The sequence below is a fragment of the Elgaria multicarinata genome, chromosome 8 (genome assembly GCF_023053635.1).
Source record: "Elgaria multicarinata webbii isolate HBS135686 ecotype San Diego chromosome 8, rElgMul1.1.pri, whole genome shotgun sequence".
In the NCBI taxonomy this organism is placed as follows: Eukaryota; Metazoa; Chordata; class Lepidosauria; order Squamata; family Anguidae; genus Elgaria; species Elgaria multicarinata.
Genome location: NC_086178.1, coordinates 37,060,995 through 37,079,374, shown reverse-complemented (window position 1 = coordinate 37,079,374; position 18,380 = coordinate 37,060,995). Strand labels below are relative to the sequence as shown.

The 18,380-nt window shown below is 38.8% G+C and overlaps 1 protein-coding gene across 4 annotated transcripts in view; it reads left to right on the top strand.

Moving 5' to 3' along the window:
- U2SURP (U2 snRNP associated SURP domain containing) overlaps positions 1-18,380 on the top strand; it is a 42,885-nt gene that overhangs the window by 9,807 nt on the left and 14,698 nt on the right. For 2 of the 4 annotated variants that reach the window (XM_063132151.1, XM_063132149.1), the window contains exons 6-18: positions 301-368; positions 4,910-5,004; positions 5,084-5,119; positions 5,207-5,289; positions 6,378-6,543; positions 7,997-8,208; positions 9,735-9,778; positions 14,598-14,702; positions 15,718-15,784; positions 16,121-16,284; positions 16,672-16,834; positions 17,179-17,258; positions 18,003-18,090. In XM_063132151.1, the coding sequence (XP_062988221.1) occupies positions 301-368; positions 4,910-5,004; positions 5,084-5,119; positions 5,207-5,289; positions 6,378-6,543; positions 7,997-8,208; positions 9,735-9,778; positions 14,598-14,702; positions 15,718-15,784; positions 16,121-16,284; positions 16,672-16,834; positions 17,179-17,258; positions 18,003-18,090 (1,371 nt within the window). Of the gene's footprint in view, positions 1-300; positions 369-4,909; positions 5,005-5,083; positions 5,120-5,206; positions 5,290-6,377; positions 6,544-7,996; positions 8,209-9,734; positions 9,779-14,597; positions 14,703-15,717; positions 15,785-16,120; positions 16,285-16,671; positions 16,835-17,178; positions 17,259-18,002; positions 18,091-18,380 lie in introns of those variants that run through there. The other 2 variants (XM_063132150.1, XM_063132154.1) reach the window with 2 other exon arrangements.

The following is an 18,380-nucleotide window of genomic DNA, read 5'->3' as shown; positions in this document are numbered from 1 at the left end:
TTGTTGGAAGTACATTCCACTGATGTCAAGTAGATGTGTATTTTTATTGTATTGTAAGCCTGTGACCAAGGCCTGCCCTTATACAAATTGTGCACGTGCGGTAATTCTGGATTATTTAAATTTGAAGAAACTTCCCCTCTGGTGTTTGTGAGACTGGGCTATTAATTACAATTTTGTTTATTTACATTTTCTTACCACTTCTGTTTTCCAGAGAAGCATTAAAAAGAGTGCAAAGTTAGACAAATTAACTTGTGTTGTCTGGTCACAGTACATTAAGTATTATTTAACTTACATTTTTAGCCTTTGAAGAAGGGGGAAAAAGAAAAGAAAAAGAGCAATTTGGAGCTTTTTAAAGAAGAATTGAAACAGTAAGTACTTTATTACATGTAGACTGAGTAACTTCAGCCAGGGCCAAGTTGCATTTAAATGCCTGCTTATACCTCACCACCTTGTTCTGATCTTGAAAAACTGGTCTATCTCCTTTCCCCTCCACTCCTCTTCCTTTGTGTATCATGTTGTTTTAATTTGAAGAGCCTTTTTTATTATTGATGTGAGCTATGAGAGACAATGGGCCAGTTTGGACAACACGACTGCCCATCAGGGGTGAATTTAATCTTGAGGGGCTATGGCACTTGCCACCCGTCATTATGAATATGAAACACCGCCCCCCCCCCCCCCCACTGTTGTGTTATCTGAACCTGGTCAGGGAGCGTTATTTGAGGGCTACACAACGCTTGTATAACTCATGTTCTGTTCAGCAGTTGCGTATTCATAATGGCGGGCAGCATACCTGGACCCTTGTGGGTAAATTAACCCCTGATAGGCTGTCATGTCATCTAAACCAGGTTACTAATTGTCTGAAGTGTGTGTGGGGGATTATTTATTTACTTGTTAGCATTTATATACCACTTTACCTCATAAAGATCCATCAGTGCCATCAAATAATAAACCCACGAAACAGTAAAAGGAAGAACATTAAGAATTGTAAAAACATTAAACAACACACTTTAGAAGGTTAAAATGCTCTAAATAAATAATACATTTTTAGGAATAAAAATTTAAATGTGGAACATGCAAATTATCAGAAGCAGACTTAGTATGTCTAGAGGATTCATCATAAATTGATGATTTAAATTTAATTAGTGGTGGAACATGACAGTCTGAATCCTGTTAGTACACAGTGTATTGCTTGTATCTTGAGCTAGATCACTTTTATATAAATAATGTAATAAGGTATCTTTAAGCTGTTAGACTGTAGACAATGCATGAATGATAAAATTAGATACCATAATAAAATCTTTTCTTGGGTTCTTAAGAGATTTGTGTCAATTACTTTAATTACAGTGCAATGAACTGTGTAATAGGACTGCCATCAGTAAGTTGCACTGAAGTATTGAAACAAATTTTTAAATGGTTCATAAACATAAAGCATTTAAGTTTTGAAATCAAAGATTCTATATGTTAAGGGGACCAATGTGCCACCTGTGTGATTTTGAATTGTGCATGCAACTGTTATCGAGTTGGATCTATATCATTTGTTGAACTTAGTTCCCTCTGAAATTAATGGAACATCAGTCATGACTAAGTTCTCGCACTGATTTCAGTAGGGTGTAGGTTCAACTAGTTACTCTGGATCCAACCCACTGAAGGAAGGAGTTTTTATTTATTGAATTCGTTAAATATTGCATTTAACTAGAAAATATTTAAATAGAAAATACAATTATTATTTAAATAGAAAATATTAAATATTTAAATAGAAAATACAATATTTAAATAGAAAATACAATTATTAAAAAGGCTGCAAATGCTGCATAAAACATATTTCTAGAAGAGCAAAAATAAAACCAATTAGCAGCTTATATTTATTTATTTGCATCATTTATATACCGTTCCATATCTAAAACAGATTCTGGAGCGGTGAACATAAGAATAAAACAGCAAAAGATTAATAATAAAAAAAGAGAGAAAACAGCTAATCAAAATTGATCGATTTAAAAGGAAGTACCAATAAAAACTGGTGGCTGGTCAGCTGAGGAATGCTTCCTTGAAAATATTTGTTTTCAGGAGGCGCGGAAGCAGCATAGTGTTGACACCTGCCTGACCTCCAGGTGTAGGGAGTTCCAAAAAGAAGGGCCCACCACACTAAAGTTTCTTTTGGTGGACTCCAGTCGGGCCATAGGTCCATGTGGAACCACCAGGAGTGTGTCCTCTGATGACCTTAGTAACTGGGCAGGTTAGTAAGGGAGAAGGCACTGTCTCAGGTATCTTGGTACCAACCTGCCCCGGTAGCTAATTGGCAGCTAGTGCAGTTCCCTCAGCACATGAGTTACATACTGAAAAGGGGAACTCCTGACAACAGCCAAGCTGCTGCGTTCTGCACTAGCTCCAGCTTCTGGAGCAGCAGTAAGGGCAGCCCCACATAAAGCAGATTGCAGTAATCCGGTCTTGAGTTTATTAACGCCTTTACCACTGTGGCCAAGCTATCTCTGTCCAGAAGATGCCGTTGCTGGAGGCACTCCGAGCCACCGTGGCCACTTGGACTTCCAGCGACAATGATGGATCTAGTACTCCCCCCAAGCTATGAACCTGATCCTTCAAGGAAGTTCAACCCCATCCAGAACTGGCAATGAGGCTATCTCCTGGGCCCAGGAACTACTCACCCACAAGGCTTCCGGCTTGCCATGATTCAGCTTCAGTTTATATTACACGATAGCCTGCAACTCAAACCCAAATGTACCTTGACTCATAAGTTTATAGAAGTAGCTTGATATTTTACAACATCTACTAATAATATTATAGATTTAAAACATACTAAGAGAGCAATCCTATGCCCCCTAGACAGTACCTGGGGGGCCATAAGTAGTGCTCTGACATCAGACCCAGGAGTCCACGCTCCCTGTCCTGCAAAGACGACCTTGGAGAGGATGGAAAAGGGGGATAATTCTGTAGTTGGGGAGGAGTTTGGGGAAGCAAGGTATCCCCAACTTCCTTTCCTCCCCCTCCGGAGAAAAATCTGGAGAGGGTTTTTGTAGGTTCACAGGGGGAAGTGGGTTTCCCATATCAAACAGGAGAATGTAACTTCCCCCATTTCTTCCTATTAAAAATGCAACAAGAATTATACAGTATTTCAATGTTAGAAATGCAATATAAATACATGGGCTTGAATCCTAAAGTAACTTATGCTTCAATCCTGCACACCTTTACCCAGGAGTAAGTCCCACTGAACACTGTGGGACTTAGTTCTGAGTAAACTCACATAAGAGTGGTCTGCCAAGGAAATTCATAGAAGGGAAGCTTCCTCCCACCACTTCCCCCTGTGAACCTACAAAAACCCTCTCCAGATTTTTCTCCGGAGGGGAGGAAAGGAAGTTGGGGATACCTTGCTTCCCCAAACTCCTCCCCAACTACAGAAGATCAATGTAAAATCAAGAATTTTTAAGATGTGTTGATTCCTGTACTAATGTTGTTCCCTACCTCAATCCAAAGGGAGAGGCGGGTAAGAAATAAATATATTATTATTATTATTATTTGGAATCGGATGTGTTAGCTCCTGCCCACTTCCATTTTGCTAAACAACTCAGATGCCCCATGCCTGGGTTATCGTCATGTGCAAACTCCACACTCTGGCTTGTTTAATCTAAACAACTCTTGAGTGCTAGATTTGCATGCCACGGCAATAACCCAGGAACAGGGCATTCCTGTGTTGTTTACAAAGTGGTAGCAGTGGGGGTCAGTGCACTTGCTTGCTTCCATATGGACACGGCTAATTATGGGTTGTTTAACCCTTAGTTAGCAGTTATGTGTGAACCAGGTGTAAGAAAGTAGCACCATGGCCTGTGAGAGAAATGGAAAGCATTTCTTGCTTCAGCCACCAGATGGCAGAAAAGGGCCATCCAGGCCTGATGGAGCTCTTCTTAGTCTCCAAGGGAATTTGTGAGCAAAACGCTGATGCAGCACTAGTTTTTCAAAACTCTCTTGACTGATAAGGGCTTCCCTGAGATTTTTTTTCTAAGCAGACCCCTCCTTAGTTCCCCTCATTATTTTCTCTAAAGGACTTTGTATGGAAAAGGGAAACAATTGAAGAACTTTTAAAAAAATGTTGAAAGCTCTTGTAAATGAAGAGGCCATATCTTCTCTAGATTTGGGTTCTCCCACTCAGGACCGAGTGCCACAGAAGCAGAGTCCCTTGGAAAGCTGTGCTTTTTCCAGTGTCCTTGAATGATATAGTTAAATCAAAATTGGATGCACCTCTAAATAGTAAAACAGGCCCTAAGCATTTTGCTTGAAAAGCTTATACCTTACCACAGGCTATAGAGGATCCTTTAGCAAGTATTCCTGTATCTCCCTTATCAGGGGCCATTATACCCAAGGATGGTGAGACACCCCTTTGAGGGATTAAGGCGAAAGACACTCAGGTTTGCAGAAGTCCATGAGGCACTTGCACTTGTCCTCCGAGTAGTTTCTGCCTAGACTCAAGATTTTGATAGACTCCACAAGATGCTCTAACAGCTAACAAAGGCTTAATTTTCATAGCTGATGCTAATCTAGATTCAATACAATTTCATGCCATGGCCATAGCAGCCAATGTGGCACCATGACCTATGAGAGAAAGGGAAAGCATTTCTTGCTTCAACCACCAGGGGGTGTAAAAGGACCATCCAGGCCCGATGGAGCTGTCCTCGGTCTCTAAGAAAAATTTTGAGCAAAAATGCTGATGGGTGTTGCTTCTGGTGTGGACAGCATGATAATTGAAGAATTGTCCCATACTATGTTCAGTTTTTAAGATTGTTTCCTTATAGTAAAATACGATTGTTTAAAACTGGTGTGTCAGTTGTTTAAAAGAAAAGCCTTTAACTTTGACCACCTAGGATTGTATCCAGTTACCACTTTTATAAAATATTTTCTATAGAATTCAAGAAGAGCGTGATGAAAGGCATAAAACCAAAGGTAGATTAAGTCGTTTTGAGCCACCTCAGTCAGATTCAGATGGTCAGCGCCGTTCCAGTAAGTAGTCATTATTTTATTATGGTATTTTCATTCTTTGAAAACTTGGGACTAAAAAGGCACTCTGTCTTTTCCTTAGTGGATGCGCCTTCAAGAAGAAACAGATCTTCGGGTGGTAATATAGTTTCATAACTATTTAATTAAAATATTTTATTAATTTAAAATGTATGCTTTGGATTACATCTTGTTTTCCTTGTTTTAGTACTGGATGACTACGCTCCAGGTTCACATGATGTAGGAGATCCAAGTACAACAAATTTGTACCTTGGAAACATTAATCCCCAGGTAATAATTATAGTTGTTGAAGAGCTTTTAGACCAATCTTTCCTACGTTAACTTTACATTGCTTCTCATGTCTGCAATATGCAAATGTTGTATATATTCTGCACAACATTTGTATGTAAATGTTTTTATTCAGCCAACATGAGAGGTCACTATTCTCATTTTTCAGCTAGGAAATTCAGATAGTTATCTGCATAAAACTATCCTATGAATCAGTGGCTGAGTAGAGACTTCAGCCCTATTTGCTGGTCTACACAAATGTAATTAACTACCATTTATTTGTTAAACTTGGCCTATTTTTTTTTTCACCCAGAGAGTTTTTATAAAGATACTTCTCCAAGTGTTAAGACATTCATTTTACCTTTATCCTTCAGTTCAAATACAATGAAAAGTATAGTACAAATTGTAATAACTTAATTCTGAAGATGCTTACACAACAGCTTCCTTCCTTCTCCACCCTCTTCCCACTTAGTAAAACATTGGTGGAGCTAAATAAACAGCATACTCATGTCCTACATGAAAGCCATAGTGCGGGGGAGAAGTCCATCTTTCCCACCCCCATTCGCTGCTGTTGGCTAATGCTTCTGTGCCTCTCTGCTTTGTGGCCAGCCATGGACCCTCTGTCTCCTCCAGCCACCCCATTTCACCCAGCTGCAAAGTCCTCCTTGCTATGTCATTGGAGGTGTGGTCAGTAGTGCTGCCAACTCCATACCATCCTGGCTGCTGGACCAGTATATGTCTGGCAGCCTTTTTTTTTGGTCAACCATCCTCGTTTCCTGGGATTAAGTTGCAGGATGAATTGCCACACCACTGTGAAAATAAACAAGATAGTCAAGGTTAAAAAAATATTGCTAGCTACAATATGTGTATCAGCCAATTCCAAACCATGGTTTTTTGCTATAAGAATGAGCCTTCAAAGCATATCTGGCGTGTGAATGGCCTCCTTTATCAGGACACTTGTATTTATGAGTCCCTCAATTGCTTTCCTCTTGCTAAAGAAAATACTTTCTTTAGCAATACTTATAGACTAAAGAAAATACTTTCATAACTGTGAGAAACACCTCATGCAGGTTTGTGCCTGTTTCCCATAGATGAATGAAGAGATGTTGTGTCAAGAATTTGGACGCTTTGGACCTCTAGCCAGTGTCAAAATTATGTGGCCAAGAACTGATGAAGAAAGGGCGAGAGAGAGGAATTGTGGCTTTGTTGCCTTCATGAACAGGAGAGATGCTGAGCGCGCACTAAAGAATTTAAACGGTAATAGAAGATTTAAAATAACCTCAATGTCATCTTGGAAGGAACACTGGAAGAAACATTGTATCTTTTGTGTGGAGATTATTGGTGGGGGGAGAAGGGGATTATCTTCACTGTGAGGTGTTCTTGAATTTTTTCACTGTGAGACTCCCTAAATTTAAGAAAACTCTTATGGAGCCAACTTGGGTGAAACGTAGTCACTCTTTCCATTGTGTGGGTACCAGCTTATCAAAGGGAAAGGCTGGCAACTGGCATTGGAATTCCTTTCGAGTTGCCTGAGGGAAGGACTGCAGGAAACCAAATATTTTTGTATAGCCTATGCAAGTGTATTAGTATTTCACAAAAATAAATTGGATCCCTCCCCAAATCCCTGCAATCTAAAAAGCTGCCTGAGTTGTCCTGTCCAGTGTGGAGCAGTTCCTAAATGTTGTGTTGGTAGGAAAAAGAGCATGCCAGTGAATAGTCCACTAGTCTATGGGCTAGGACTAGTGATGACTTGCGTAGATAAAACTTGGGTGGAAGCTAGAATGTCCCCAGTACAGTCTGGGGCTTAATAAAAATCTGGATCTGGCACTTTTTAGGTGAAGTCAGTAGGTGCGGGTTTGGATATCATGACAACCCACACCTAGTGATGATCATTATGCTAATTAGGCAGCTTATGATTAGCATGCGGGGAGGGAAAATAACCATGGCTTTTTTTCTCTTCCCCACCCATGCTAGTTGCGAGCTGCCTAATTAGCATAATGAGCCTTGTTGGATGCAAGTTGTCATGACATCTCAACCCAGCAAGGTGGGTTGATGGCTGTGGTTGACAAACTACCCCACAACCCTAGTACAAGCCACTTTTGCTGGCCAGAGTAATTATGCTAATTACGCAGCTCGCAAACAGCACATGCGGGGAAGGAAAATAAGTCTCTGTGGCTTATTTTCCCTCCGTGATTGTGTGAACCTGCCTATTGTTTTATTGGTTTTAAGATTTCTGTTATATTTCAGGTGTTTGTGTTCTTCCACAGAGGAAATTATTTAATACATACTCAGTTAAGTAGATCTAAAAAAAAACATCACGCCTAACCCAGCTCAGTTAGAACGATCATGTATGAATTGTCTGAAATGTAATCATTTTAGATGTGCAAAATGTTTACCGGGCTACAAATAGCACTATGTTTCTTTTAGAAATATTATGATGTGGGCTTGTCTTTCAAGCCTGCAGTGCTGAATTTATTGCAGGATGTCCACAGTATGTCCATCCAAACTTCATATTCTTGTTTTCTTAACGAAAGCTGGGCGTGTGGGGATGTGCAGAGAATTTGCGTTTTGGCAACAGGCGGCTTTATTTCTGTAATTGTGATATACGTTGTCAAGTGAGATTACCGATGAACTTAAGTATGAACCACTAAATAGTGGTATCGTTGCCTACTGACACATTTCTAAACCAGTACAACCTTTCATTTGCCAGGCAAGATGATCATGTCTTTTGAAATGAAACTTGGCTGGGGCAAAGCTGTTCCTATACCTCCACATCCTATATACATTCCTCCTTCCATGATGGAGCACACTCTGCCACCACCGCCGTCGGGACTGCCATTCAATGCTCAGCCCAGAGAGAGATTGAAGAACCCTAATGCTCCAATGTTGCCACCACCCAAAAACAAGGAGGATTTTGAGAAGGTAAAAAGTTACCCAGGGCCATACCTCGCCTTATAAATGCTAAATCTATGGTAGCCTTTGAAATTGTGTTATAGAATTGCACTGTCCAATTCTTAGAGAAACTGAATTGTTCCCTGCCTTAGTTTAAGGAGCCTCATTCCCGAGGTCTTGCCTTGGTATGTTTAGGCCACAGAATTGGGCCTTGTTTTTAATTGCACTTTTAAATCTGGCCACCACACATTTTTTCCCCCTCCACGCTCCCTGGTTTTTTTTCTCCTATGTCCCCCTTTTGCTAGCTGCCAGATTTTGCAGTACCTAAATTATTTCATTTTAAAAGCTAAATTTTAAAATCAGGCAGATAAATTAACACTAGGGTTAGCTCATAAATAGTTTCCGTGTAGAAAGCTATTTCAGACATCAAGTCAGTTGTTGAAGATAGCTGTCAGAATGTCAGGATATTTAAAAGGATATCAGATTTTAGCACGTCAGTAAATGGTAAGTATCTCTTAAACACAAGTGACAAGCCACATTGATTTAATACTTTGTAAGGTTTCTTAGGCTTGGAAGGCTTGGGAACTAAGGGCCAGTGCAAATGTAACACTCCTGATTGAATTGGGAGCAAGCTGCAGGATTGCATGCTCCCTCCTCCTTCCTTTTTTAGAGTGCAAATTATCACTGTTGGCCTTAACCATGGTTAAGTGTTGCGTTGGCAGTGATGTTAGTTGTAGTTAAGGCTATCCAGGGGACCCTTCGTATAAGCAGGCTCTGAAACCAGGACTCCAAACTGGATTCATATCCTGGTTAAGTGAGAGCCTTGGTTGGCCTTAGCTCTAGTCAGTATTACTGTAGATGTAATGCTTAAACATGGTTAAAGCCGATGGTGTAGGTTGGGAGAATTCAGTCTGCAGAAGGCAGGGGGTGGAGAGTAGGAGCATGTAATCCCACAGCTTGATCCCTTTAAGCATGGTTAAACAATCGTGAACATTAGTTTGCACAGGAACAAAATACTAAATAGAAAGACAGAAGGTTTTTTGTTTTGTTTTAATGTTGGCCTCCATTCAGAAAGTCCCTTCATATGCATGCAGTGGGCTTGTCTGGGCACAGCAAGGTTTTGATTTCTTTAAGCACTTTCCCATGTTGTGCTGGGAAACTGTTTCCAAAACTCAAGAGGCATTTGGACACAGCTACTGATGCAGTAGAGGGGAACTGCTGTTCGAAAAAGTAAAAGCTTTGCTGTACGCATGGATTTTCCTGCCTGCTCCTTTGGATTGGGGCCATTATTATCAGTATAGTAGTTGTACAGTTCATTGATGTGCATTCTGTCAGGAATGTTCTTGTACTTTGAAATTAGTGAACCTTTTGTGGTTCACTACACACTGCCGTTTGCTCTTAATGTAATTGCGTAGTGTATAACTTCGCAGCAGTGATTGCCTGCAAAACTTGTGATAGATGTGTAGTATTTTCAATGCATATGTATTTTTTGCTTGTTACTTGTTAACAATACTCACATATTCTATGTTTATTATCTGATGTGACTTCATATACAGACTCTGTCGCAAGCCATAGTCAAAGTGGTTATCCCAACAGAAAGGTACATGTTTTTCTTTATTATTACTGATCTAAATATAGCAAATATCCCCTTTGGAATTTTACAGAAAGTGTGATGTTGAGGAAAAGTTTAGGCTGGACTGAGCAATGGTTGATTTACATTACCTAGGCTTGAAGTAAAAATGTTGAGGTTTGTTGTCTATATTAAAGCTGATGTTTCACTTGAATGTCACCAGTATTTTAGTTCAAATGATGAATTAAACGGACTATATATGGAATTATTTTAGCAGGTAAACACAAAGACTAGTCCACTCTTCTCCAAACCAGACCCCCCAGATCTGCTAGACTTCAATTACCACCATCCCCAGGTAGTATGGAGATGATGGAGGTTGTAGTCCAACACATGTAGAGAGTCCCAAGTTGGGGAAAGCTGGGTTAATATATTTCAGTAAAATTCTGGATGATATTCAGGATTGCTTACAGTTTAATGGCTTAATGAGATGGTAGCATAGTAGTACTGCTTCACTTATCCAAATAGCCTGGGGGTATCCGATAGATTTTAACTATACAGATGATCAGAAATACAGGAATGCTGCTTTTGTTATGGGGTTTCATGGAAGGGTGCCAAACTGGGATCATTAGGAGATTTGGGCTATTGAGGTTGGGATAAAAGATGTTCTCTTTTGTAATCTGTTGAAGGCTAGAACATAGCCATCAGTAATTGTGGTGTTCTTTGCCAGATTAGAACTCATTATTTCCTAGAAGTGTCTAAATACATAACCACAGAGTCCAATGCTCTTCTAAGTATTTGGGGGGGGGGCGCAATTTAGAGTAATGCAATTTAGGGTTAGAGTGGGGTAAGTGATAGGCATACCCTTGCTCAGCCAAGCACAAAACTCTTCTCAAACATAGCAACACAAACACTTGTTTAAAATAAATGAGCACCAAAGAATTCCAAATTCTCTTTGACATTGGCCTTGGTGAGCAACACCAGCTGAACTGTCTGCGGCAGCGGGGGACCAGGAAAACATCATGGGATGGATTGGGAAAGTATACAGTTTTTGACCAGACATTGGTACGATCGGCTCCAATTAATGTGGTTTTATTATAACTGAAAGACTTTTTTGTTGGCCAGCTTAATGTTTGAGATTTTTAAACTATCATCCTTTTGTACAACACTGTTTTTTTTGCCATGAACATTCACTATACTAGTAGCAAGGCTTGTACGTTTTTAAGGTAGCAGTGTAAACATCTTTTCCAGGATGTATATAGTATTAACATAACTTAGAGGAGTTACAGTGTCCAATGTTGAAGACTTCTAGTGATATGAGATAGTTTAGGTGGGGCGAGTAGAGCGTGTTTGCAAACCTTTACTTAGTTTTTTGTTGATAAGCAATGAAAGTAGTATTGCCATGATGTTTTATAGAAAGCAGTGCTCCAGTTTCATTCACTGCAGCATTTTAAAACTGTATAGTAGAAGTAGAAAGTATCCCTGTGCACATCAATAACTGTATTTGAAAATATTGCTGAAGTAAACCATTTGATCCTCCTAAACATTCTGTTCTGTTGGTGAAATCATTAATAAGGAACTTCAGTACATCTTTTTACTTTTTAGCAGAACCAATTACATTTCTAGTATAAGTTGTTTATCTAAAATACTGCTTAGCAGAGTGTGGAAAGCCAACTTTGAACAGCGGGAATTGGTAACTTCCTTATTTATCTCTAGGCAGTTTGGCATAGTGTCATGTTGCTCCTGGCTTTGATGCAGCCTTTAATTTTGGAGCACTTTGTAGCCTCCTGGAGGAGTTCCATCTTCTTCAGTCCTAAAAAAAACCCCACACCCTTAAAACATATTTGAGGCGTAAGTGATAGGCAAGCAAGGACAACACATCTGGGAGAAAAACAGAATACAATTTCAACACCTAATAAAGGGATGCAAGGAAGAGTTGAGTTTGCTCAGCCTTAGGTAACATGTGTAGAGTTGGTCCTTACCTTGACTGATTATGAAGCCTTGCCCCATATAACAGAAACTTGACCTAATGAGTGCAGTATCTGACTGGCCATTCAGCTTTGGGGGTATGTAAGAGAGGTCAGTTCCCCAGCGAGGAGAGAATTTGTGTATTGTTAAATTCTACCAATGGAATCATTGCCCCCATCATAATATTTCGCCCTTTGAAACTTTGTAAGCAAGATTAGATGCCTTCAGAAAAAGACTTGCAACGCAATCTTTTTCTGGTTTATGGGTCTTACTCCTTGGTCTAGTAAGTATGCTTAGGATCGCAACCTCAGTGGACCAAGAAGAAAACGATAAGGGAAAGTTGCACTTCATTATAACATTGCATCTATGAATCTTTTCATGTTTGAAGGCTTTAAATTTATTTACATTATTTATAGGCTGCCCTGTAACCTTCTTTGGCCAGCTCAGAAAATAAAATAGTGAGTTTAAAACAACAATGTAAAAAAGAAAAGAAAAAAGTGAAACATTAAAATAGCACCAGATAAAATCAAAAAGAGAATAAAAGTCACAGAGCTAAGACACAGTTAAAGACTATAACATGATTTAAAAGGCCTGGGGAAGTAAGATGGTCTTTGCCCAGTGCCGAAAGGACATTAAAGTAGGTACAAGGTGGGCCTCTCTGGGAAGGGCATTCTGTGGCCACTCTTCTCTACTTCTTGGTGGGAGCACCTGAAGAGGGGCTCAGGTGATCTCAGGGTCTGGGTAGGTACATGTAGAGGAGGTGATCTTTTGAGTACCAAGTTTTCAGGCCATGAAGGGACTTAAAGGTCAAAACCAGAAATGACCGATTTATATTACCTTCAAATATAGTTTGTGTGTGCCCAGATATTCTTTCCACTTAAACCTCTAGAAAACTGCAGTGAATGAAAGGATGACTGAATTATTTGGAATGTTTTGAGCAGTGCTTCTACGGATGGTAATAGAATAGAATTATTAAGAACTGAGCTGAGGATAATATTTCTAGACCGCTTCTAGTAGTTACAGCATGCTTTATCTGTGTAAGAATAGTCATAGCAATAATTAAGGTAGGAAGATATTTTCCTTTTAGTATTTGCTTAATTTGTCAGAAACAGATGTGCATTACTTGTGAACAATTAATATAAAGATTAGATAAAACTCCTGATATGAAATGTCATGCACATTGAAGATTTGTGAAAAGATTTAAGCTGAGTGTAACACTTGGGAATAATTGCAATTTTAAAATTATGGGGCATCCGTCTCACTTTGTAGTCACAAACACCTTTTGAATGTGGCAGAGAACCAATACTCCTTTGATTTAGTGCAAATAACATTTATGATAGGATGAAATTGGGCAGCAAGGGGGGAAATGAACTATTTTTATTCTTCTAACACCTTTTGTACGTCATGAAGCTATATATATATATAGAGAGCTGAGCACCCCAATCCATGTGCATAAGAGTACACGTACACTGTGGGTTTAAAATATATTTATTTAGCACCTTACCCATATTGCATCAGGGACTTACTTTTTTAACTCTGGAAAGCGTAAACTGCAGTTTTCAATACAGCATAAAGTGGTGCTGTTCAGCAAAGTTTGTTTTAAAAACACAAACTCATTGTGTATGGATCTCATGCTTTTTTGGATTGGTGTCAAAGGCTTCCTTTTTAAAATAAGTTAAATTAAAGCTGGTCACAGAAGGAATGTTGGTATTTCCTACCACAGTCACCTACCCCCCCCCAAAAGGCCTTTGTGGTGGTGGGGGGCTCCTCTTGAGCAATGTGGGTTGGGACACAGGAGGTTGCTAGAAGAGGGAGAAATTGACTGGCCAGATTTTGGCTGCTTTCCCCTCCCCACGTGGCCCCTTTGCCCCCATCTCACATGGTTCAAGAGGATCCAAGATAGGTGATTGGCTGTAGGGGGAAGGGGGCATGAGAAACTTTCCTTCTGTGAACTTAAGTTAGGATCCAAGCCAATATATTGGAAATCTGAGAAATTCCAAAATAAGAATCACTCTTAACTCTTAATTGTAATATTTGATTTCTGCAATTTCTTATTTGTAGACTTGTATCTTTGAATTGAATTTGAAATGTTTACTCATGGTCACATCAAATCTTTTATTGTACCCAGTAAAGAAGTAAAACTGTATATAGGGTTTTGATTTTGTGGCTCCTTAATTATAACGAAAGGGAATGTTGTCACTAATGATAACTTCCTTTTCATCCATTTTTAAAAAATGCTCATTTGAATACAGTAGTTTTCCTAATGTTGTACATACTTAAACATTTAATTATAGCCCACTCACATTAAGTTCCCAGTGGTTTCTTATCCAAGGAATGGATTAGGATCAGGTGCTTGTGCAGTTAGCTGTCAGCAATGCTGCAGCGTAATTGTTCCCACCTTCTCTCCTCGCATACTTTGATTATCTGCACTTGCACAGTTGTGTCTGCCCACACACATCAGCTTTTTAAGCCAGTATTTTAAATTTTTACTGGGCTTAAACAGAAGATTTTATCAAACATAAATTATAACTTTGAGCATGATATTGATTTCGTTTAAAGCTGTAAATATGCAATTTTTATAGCATTTCATTAGTCTTGACTCAGGCAAAAATGAATAACCATCTATTTTTTAAAAAACTGGAAATACAATTCTTGAGCCACAGGGCTTTCTTATACCAGTGCTTATCACTGAAGGCCTGTTGAATTCAGTTTTATTTTTGCCCATCACTGAAGGTTAGAACACAGCTCCAAATTCTTAAATTGTATAATCTTCTTAACTGTACAGCAAAAATAATCTTCTCCATTTATTAATACCTTAGGTGGAGTGTAGTTTGTATAGTGTTAGGTCTGAATCAATTTTTCTTTAACTGTGTTATTGTTGTAGGAATTTGCTTGCGCTGATACATCGAATGATAGAGTTTGTGGTGCGTGAAGGACCTATGTTTGAAGCCATGATTATGAACAGAGAAATCAACAATCCCATGTTCAGGTGATTATTCCCCCCCCCCCCCCCCGCGTTCTGTTTACTGTAGAAAGTTGTTGATAAGGGCCATTCGTACAAAACTAAAAAAGGGAGAAAAGTCTCAGGATGCTACAGACAAATTTATTGTGGAAAAACCTGACATGTTTCAGCCTCATGCTTTTTGTTTGGCTTTCTTCAAGAGGTTGTAACATACAATGTCTGCCAAAATTGTGTCAGGCTTTTCCACAATAAATTTGTCTATAGCATCCTGAGACTTTTCTCCCTTGTTTTGGTTTTCATCTTGATTGCTCACTTGCCCTTCGAACAAAACAACCTATTCTAGGCATAGTTCTCATAAGCAGAAGATGAATTAGTAAATCTGTGTGCAGAATACTCACTGACACATTGTTTTAACTGCTTTTATTGCTTTTAAATTATATATTGTTTTAACTTGGATTATGTTTTTAACTGTGTATATTTATTATTTTTTACTGTGTGTTTTTATATGTACGCCGCTCTGAGATCTTAGTGATATAGGGTGGGATATAAATATTTTAAATAAAATAAATAAAATAAAATAAATATACAACTTCAGACTGCAGGTGTAGGCTCCGATGACTGACGTTTCCTCTCTTAAAAAACATAAACCCACTCAAGACATTAAAAAACCGGAAAAGGATTTTAGCCTAACCTTTTCCTTGGCATGTTTTCTACTTGCAGGAATCTTCCTTCCTTCCTTTTCTTTTTTTTAATGGAGGAGCATTCTATCATGAGTATTCAGTAGTAGTCAGAATTGGTGCAGTCCATACCCCTGTTTACCATCTCCTACTGCTCGTGAGAACTAGGACTCACCAAACTGAATTTTGTTGGATAGAGAAAAATACCGATAGGGATGTAATTAGTGGCAGAAACTGGGTTTTTTTGTTTTTGTATTGTGAGTTTTGTTTTGGAAGTTTAAAAGGCTGTTTTTTCTTATGTCAGCACTTGACCATTGTTCTTAGTAATAACCTGTTTTGATTCCACACTTTGCTTTTTTGTTTAGGTTTTTATTTGAGAACCAGACTCCAGCCCATGTATACTACAGGTGGAAGCTTTATTCAATTCTACAGGTAAGAAATACTTTTAACAGCATTTTCTAACTTTATAGATGGTATAACATATTGGGTTGTCTCCATTGGCGCTAGACAAAGAGAGCAAGGCAGTGATTTTCTCAGATTCCCATCTCCTTCTGCAGCCTTCAGTGCCACTTCCCAGCCCTCCAGAACAGCATGAGTTTGGCTTTGGGGGTGAGGTGGCCACTGGAATCAGAGAAAATCACTGCTGCTCCCCCGGAAGTGGATCACGTTTCCCTTGCGATGGACGGGCCCCTTCCATTCGCAGAGGGGCAAGTCAAGATCCATCCCAACAGTTGCTTTGACCTTGGTTTGTTTTTGCTTGTTCGTTAGGGTGATGCTCCAACCAAATGGAGGACTGAAGACTTCCGTATGTTTAAAAATGGCTCATTTTGGAGGCCACCTCCTTTAAATCCATATCTCCATGGTATGTCAGAAGAACAAGAGCCAGAAGCATTCGTAGAGGAGCCTAGCAAGAAGGGTGCACTTAAAGAGGAGTAAGCATTTTTTAAAATGTAATAATCCTTTCCCCCCTAGATAGATAATAGCCCACCTGCAGAATCCCACTGTGTTTAGGTAGGTGCTCACAGAGAAATTGCAGTATGTGAAGAGCTGACCATCTTTGTGTGTGTGTGTGTGTGTGTGTGAAAGAGAGAGAGAGACTCATAACACAATGATTCTTATAAGTAATTAAATTGTAAACATCCTTTTTCTGACTCATATTCCGTAAGTGTGAAAGTGTGAAATTCTAATCTCAGTAGAAATGTATTGCAGGTTGTTCTAGATTATTTCAAAGCTAAATTATAATGTACTATAAGGCTCATTTATAAATATTCAGAAAAGGTTTTGCTAAGTTTTCTAAAAATTTGAAACTGGAATTTTAGACAGAGGGACAAGTTAGAGGAAATCCTGCGTGGGTTAACACCGCGTAAGAATGATATTGGAGATGCAATGGTTTTCTGTCTTAATAATGCTGAAGCTGCTGAAGAAATTGTAGACTGCATTGCTGAGTCACTGTCCATCTTGAAAACACCACTTCCTAAAAAGGTATGATTGATCTCTCTAAACAGTTTCGATATCTTGTATGAAATTTTTGTATAATTTTGTTCATGGTTGATTGACACTGAAGAATTGGCATTAAATCTTTCTGTGGAAATCAGGAGTTTAATATTTTGTGCTGAACCTCTGAGAGTTTGGTAACCTTAAATAGCAGTTGATACCTTGTATTTCCAAATATATGCTTTTTATAGAAAAAAAATAACCTCTGGTGTGCCATCTTAGAGATTGCAGCATTTACTAAATTTGTATGGTTTTATGCCTTTGCTAATGGTGTATGATACTGTTCCTTATAGTCATTTAGCACTGGTAACCTTAGTTTATATTCTTTGTAGATTGCAAGGTTATATTTGGTTTCTGACGTGTTGTACAATTCTTCGGCAAAAGTTGCCAATGCGTCATATTACAGAAAATTGTAAGTATCAAGATTTTAATCTCTTTCAAAAGAATGAAATAATATGTGTCGACTTAAAAGTTTGCATTTGCTACTTAAGTTGTACTGTATGGCAGCAGTGGGTAGAAAGTAGATCTCCAGATTTTTGGGCTTCAACTTCTAGCATTCCTGACCATTCACCATACTGGGTTGGACATCTGATAGTTGAAGTCCCTAACCTCTGCCATTTTACCTTCTACCAACTCTGTTGTATGGCATAGCCTAAAGGAGCTATTGTAAGATGTATATACTGCGCATTGGCAGAAACAGCCTTTGTATCTGTTCTCTCTGGTCAACTTGGGGCACACACCTAGGCATATTTATGCAGAAAAAAGTCATACTACTCCCATCTTCCAGTCAGTATAGGACTTCTTTCTGTCTAAATATGCATAGGATTGCACCCCTAAACTATTTAATATTCATCTTTATCATGCAGTCAGGAATAGATGAAAGAACTAGGGCTAATTACAGCTTTCTCTGCATACATGAGCTATGTAACTTGGAAAGGATGCATGGAAATACAGCAGTAAAGTTTCACATTTGTAGTATCTCCTACAGTCCAAAAGATTTATTCATGGAGCTAATTTGAGACCTATTTCTAATTAGGTGTGTCTCCTGTATGACTACAAAATTGGAGGCATGCTTTTTTTTATAGTTCTGATAGATGTTGAGTGACTTTCACTGTACTGTTACGCATAGTCAAATATTTGAAAACTGTCTTTTCAGTTTTGAGACAAAACTATGTCAGATATACTCGGACCTGAATGCTACCTACCGAACAATACAAGGCCATTTACAGTCTGAAAACTTTAAGGTATGTGCACGATTGTCATTGACATGACATTTTGTCCATTTTATTTATTTATTTATTTATTGCATCTTTATACCGCCCAATAGCTGAAGCTCTCTGGGCGCTTCACAAAAATTAAAACCATTCAAAGTATAAAACAAACAGTATAAAAACATGATATAAAATAAAATATAAAAGCACAACCAGGATAAACATTTATATGTTTATTGACTTTCTTTACTGCCCTTCAATCAATATTTCCAGGGCGGTTCCCACAAAAGCAATAAAACAATAGGTGCATAATATAAAGCAGC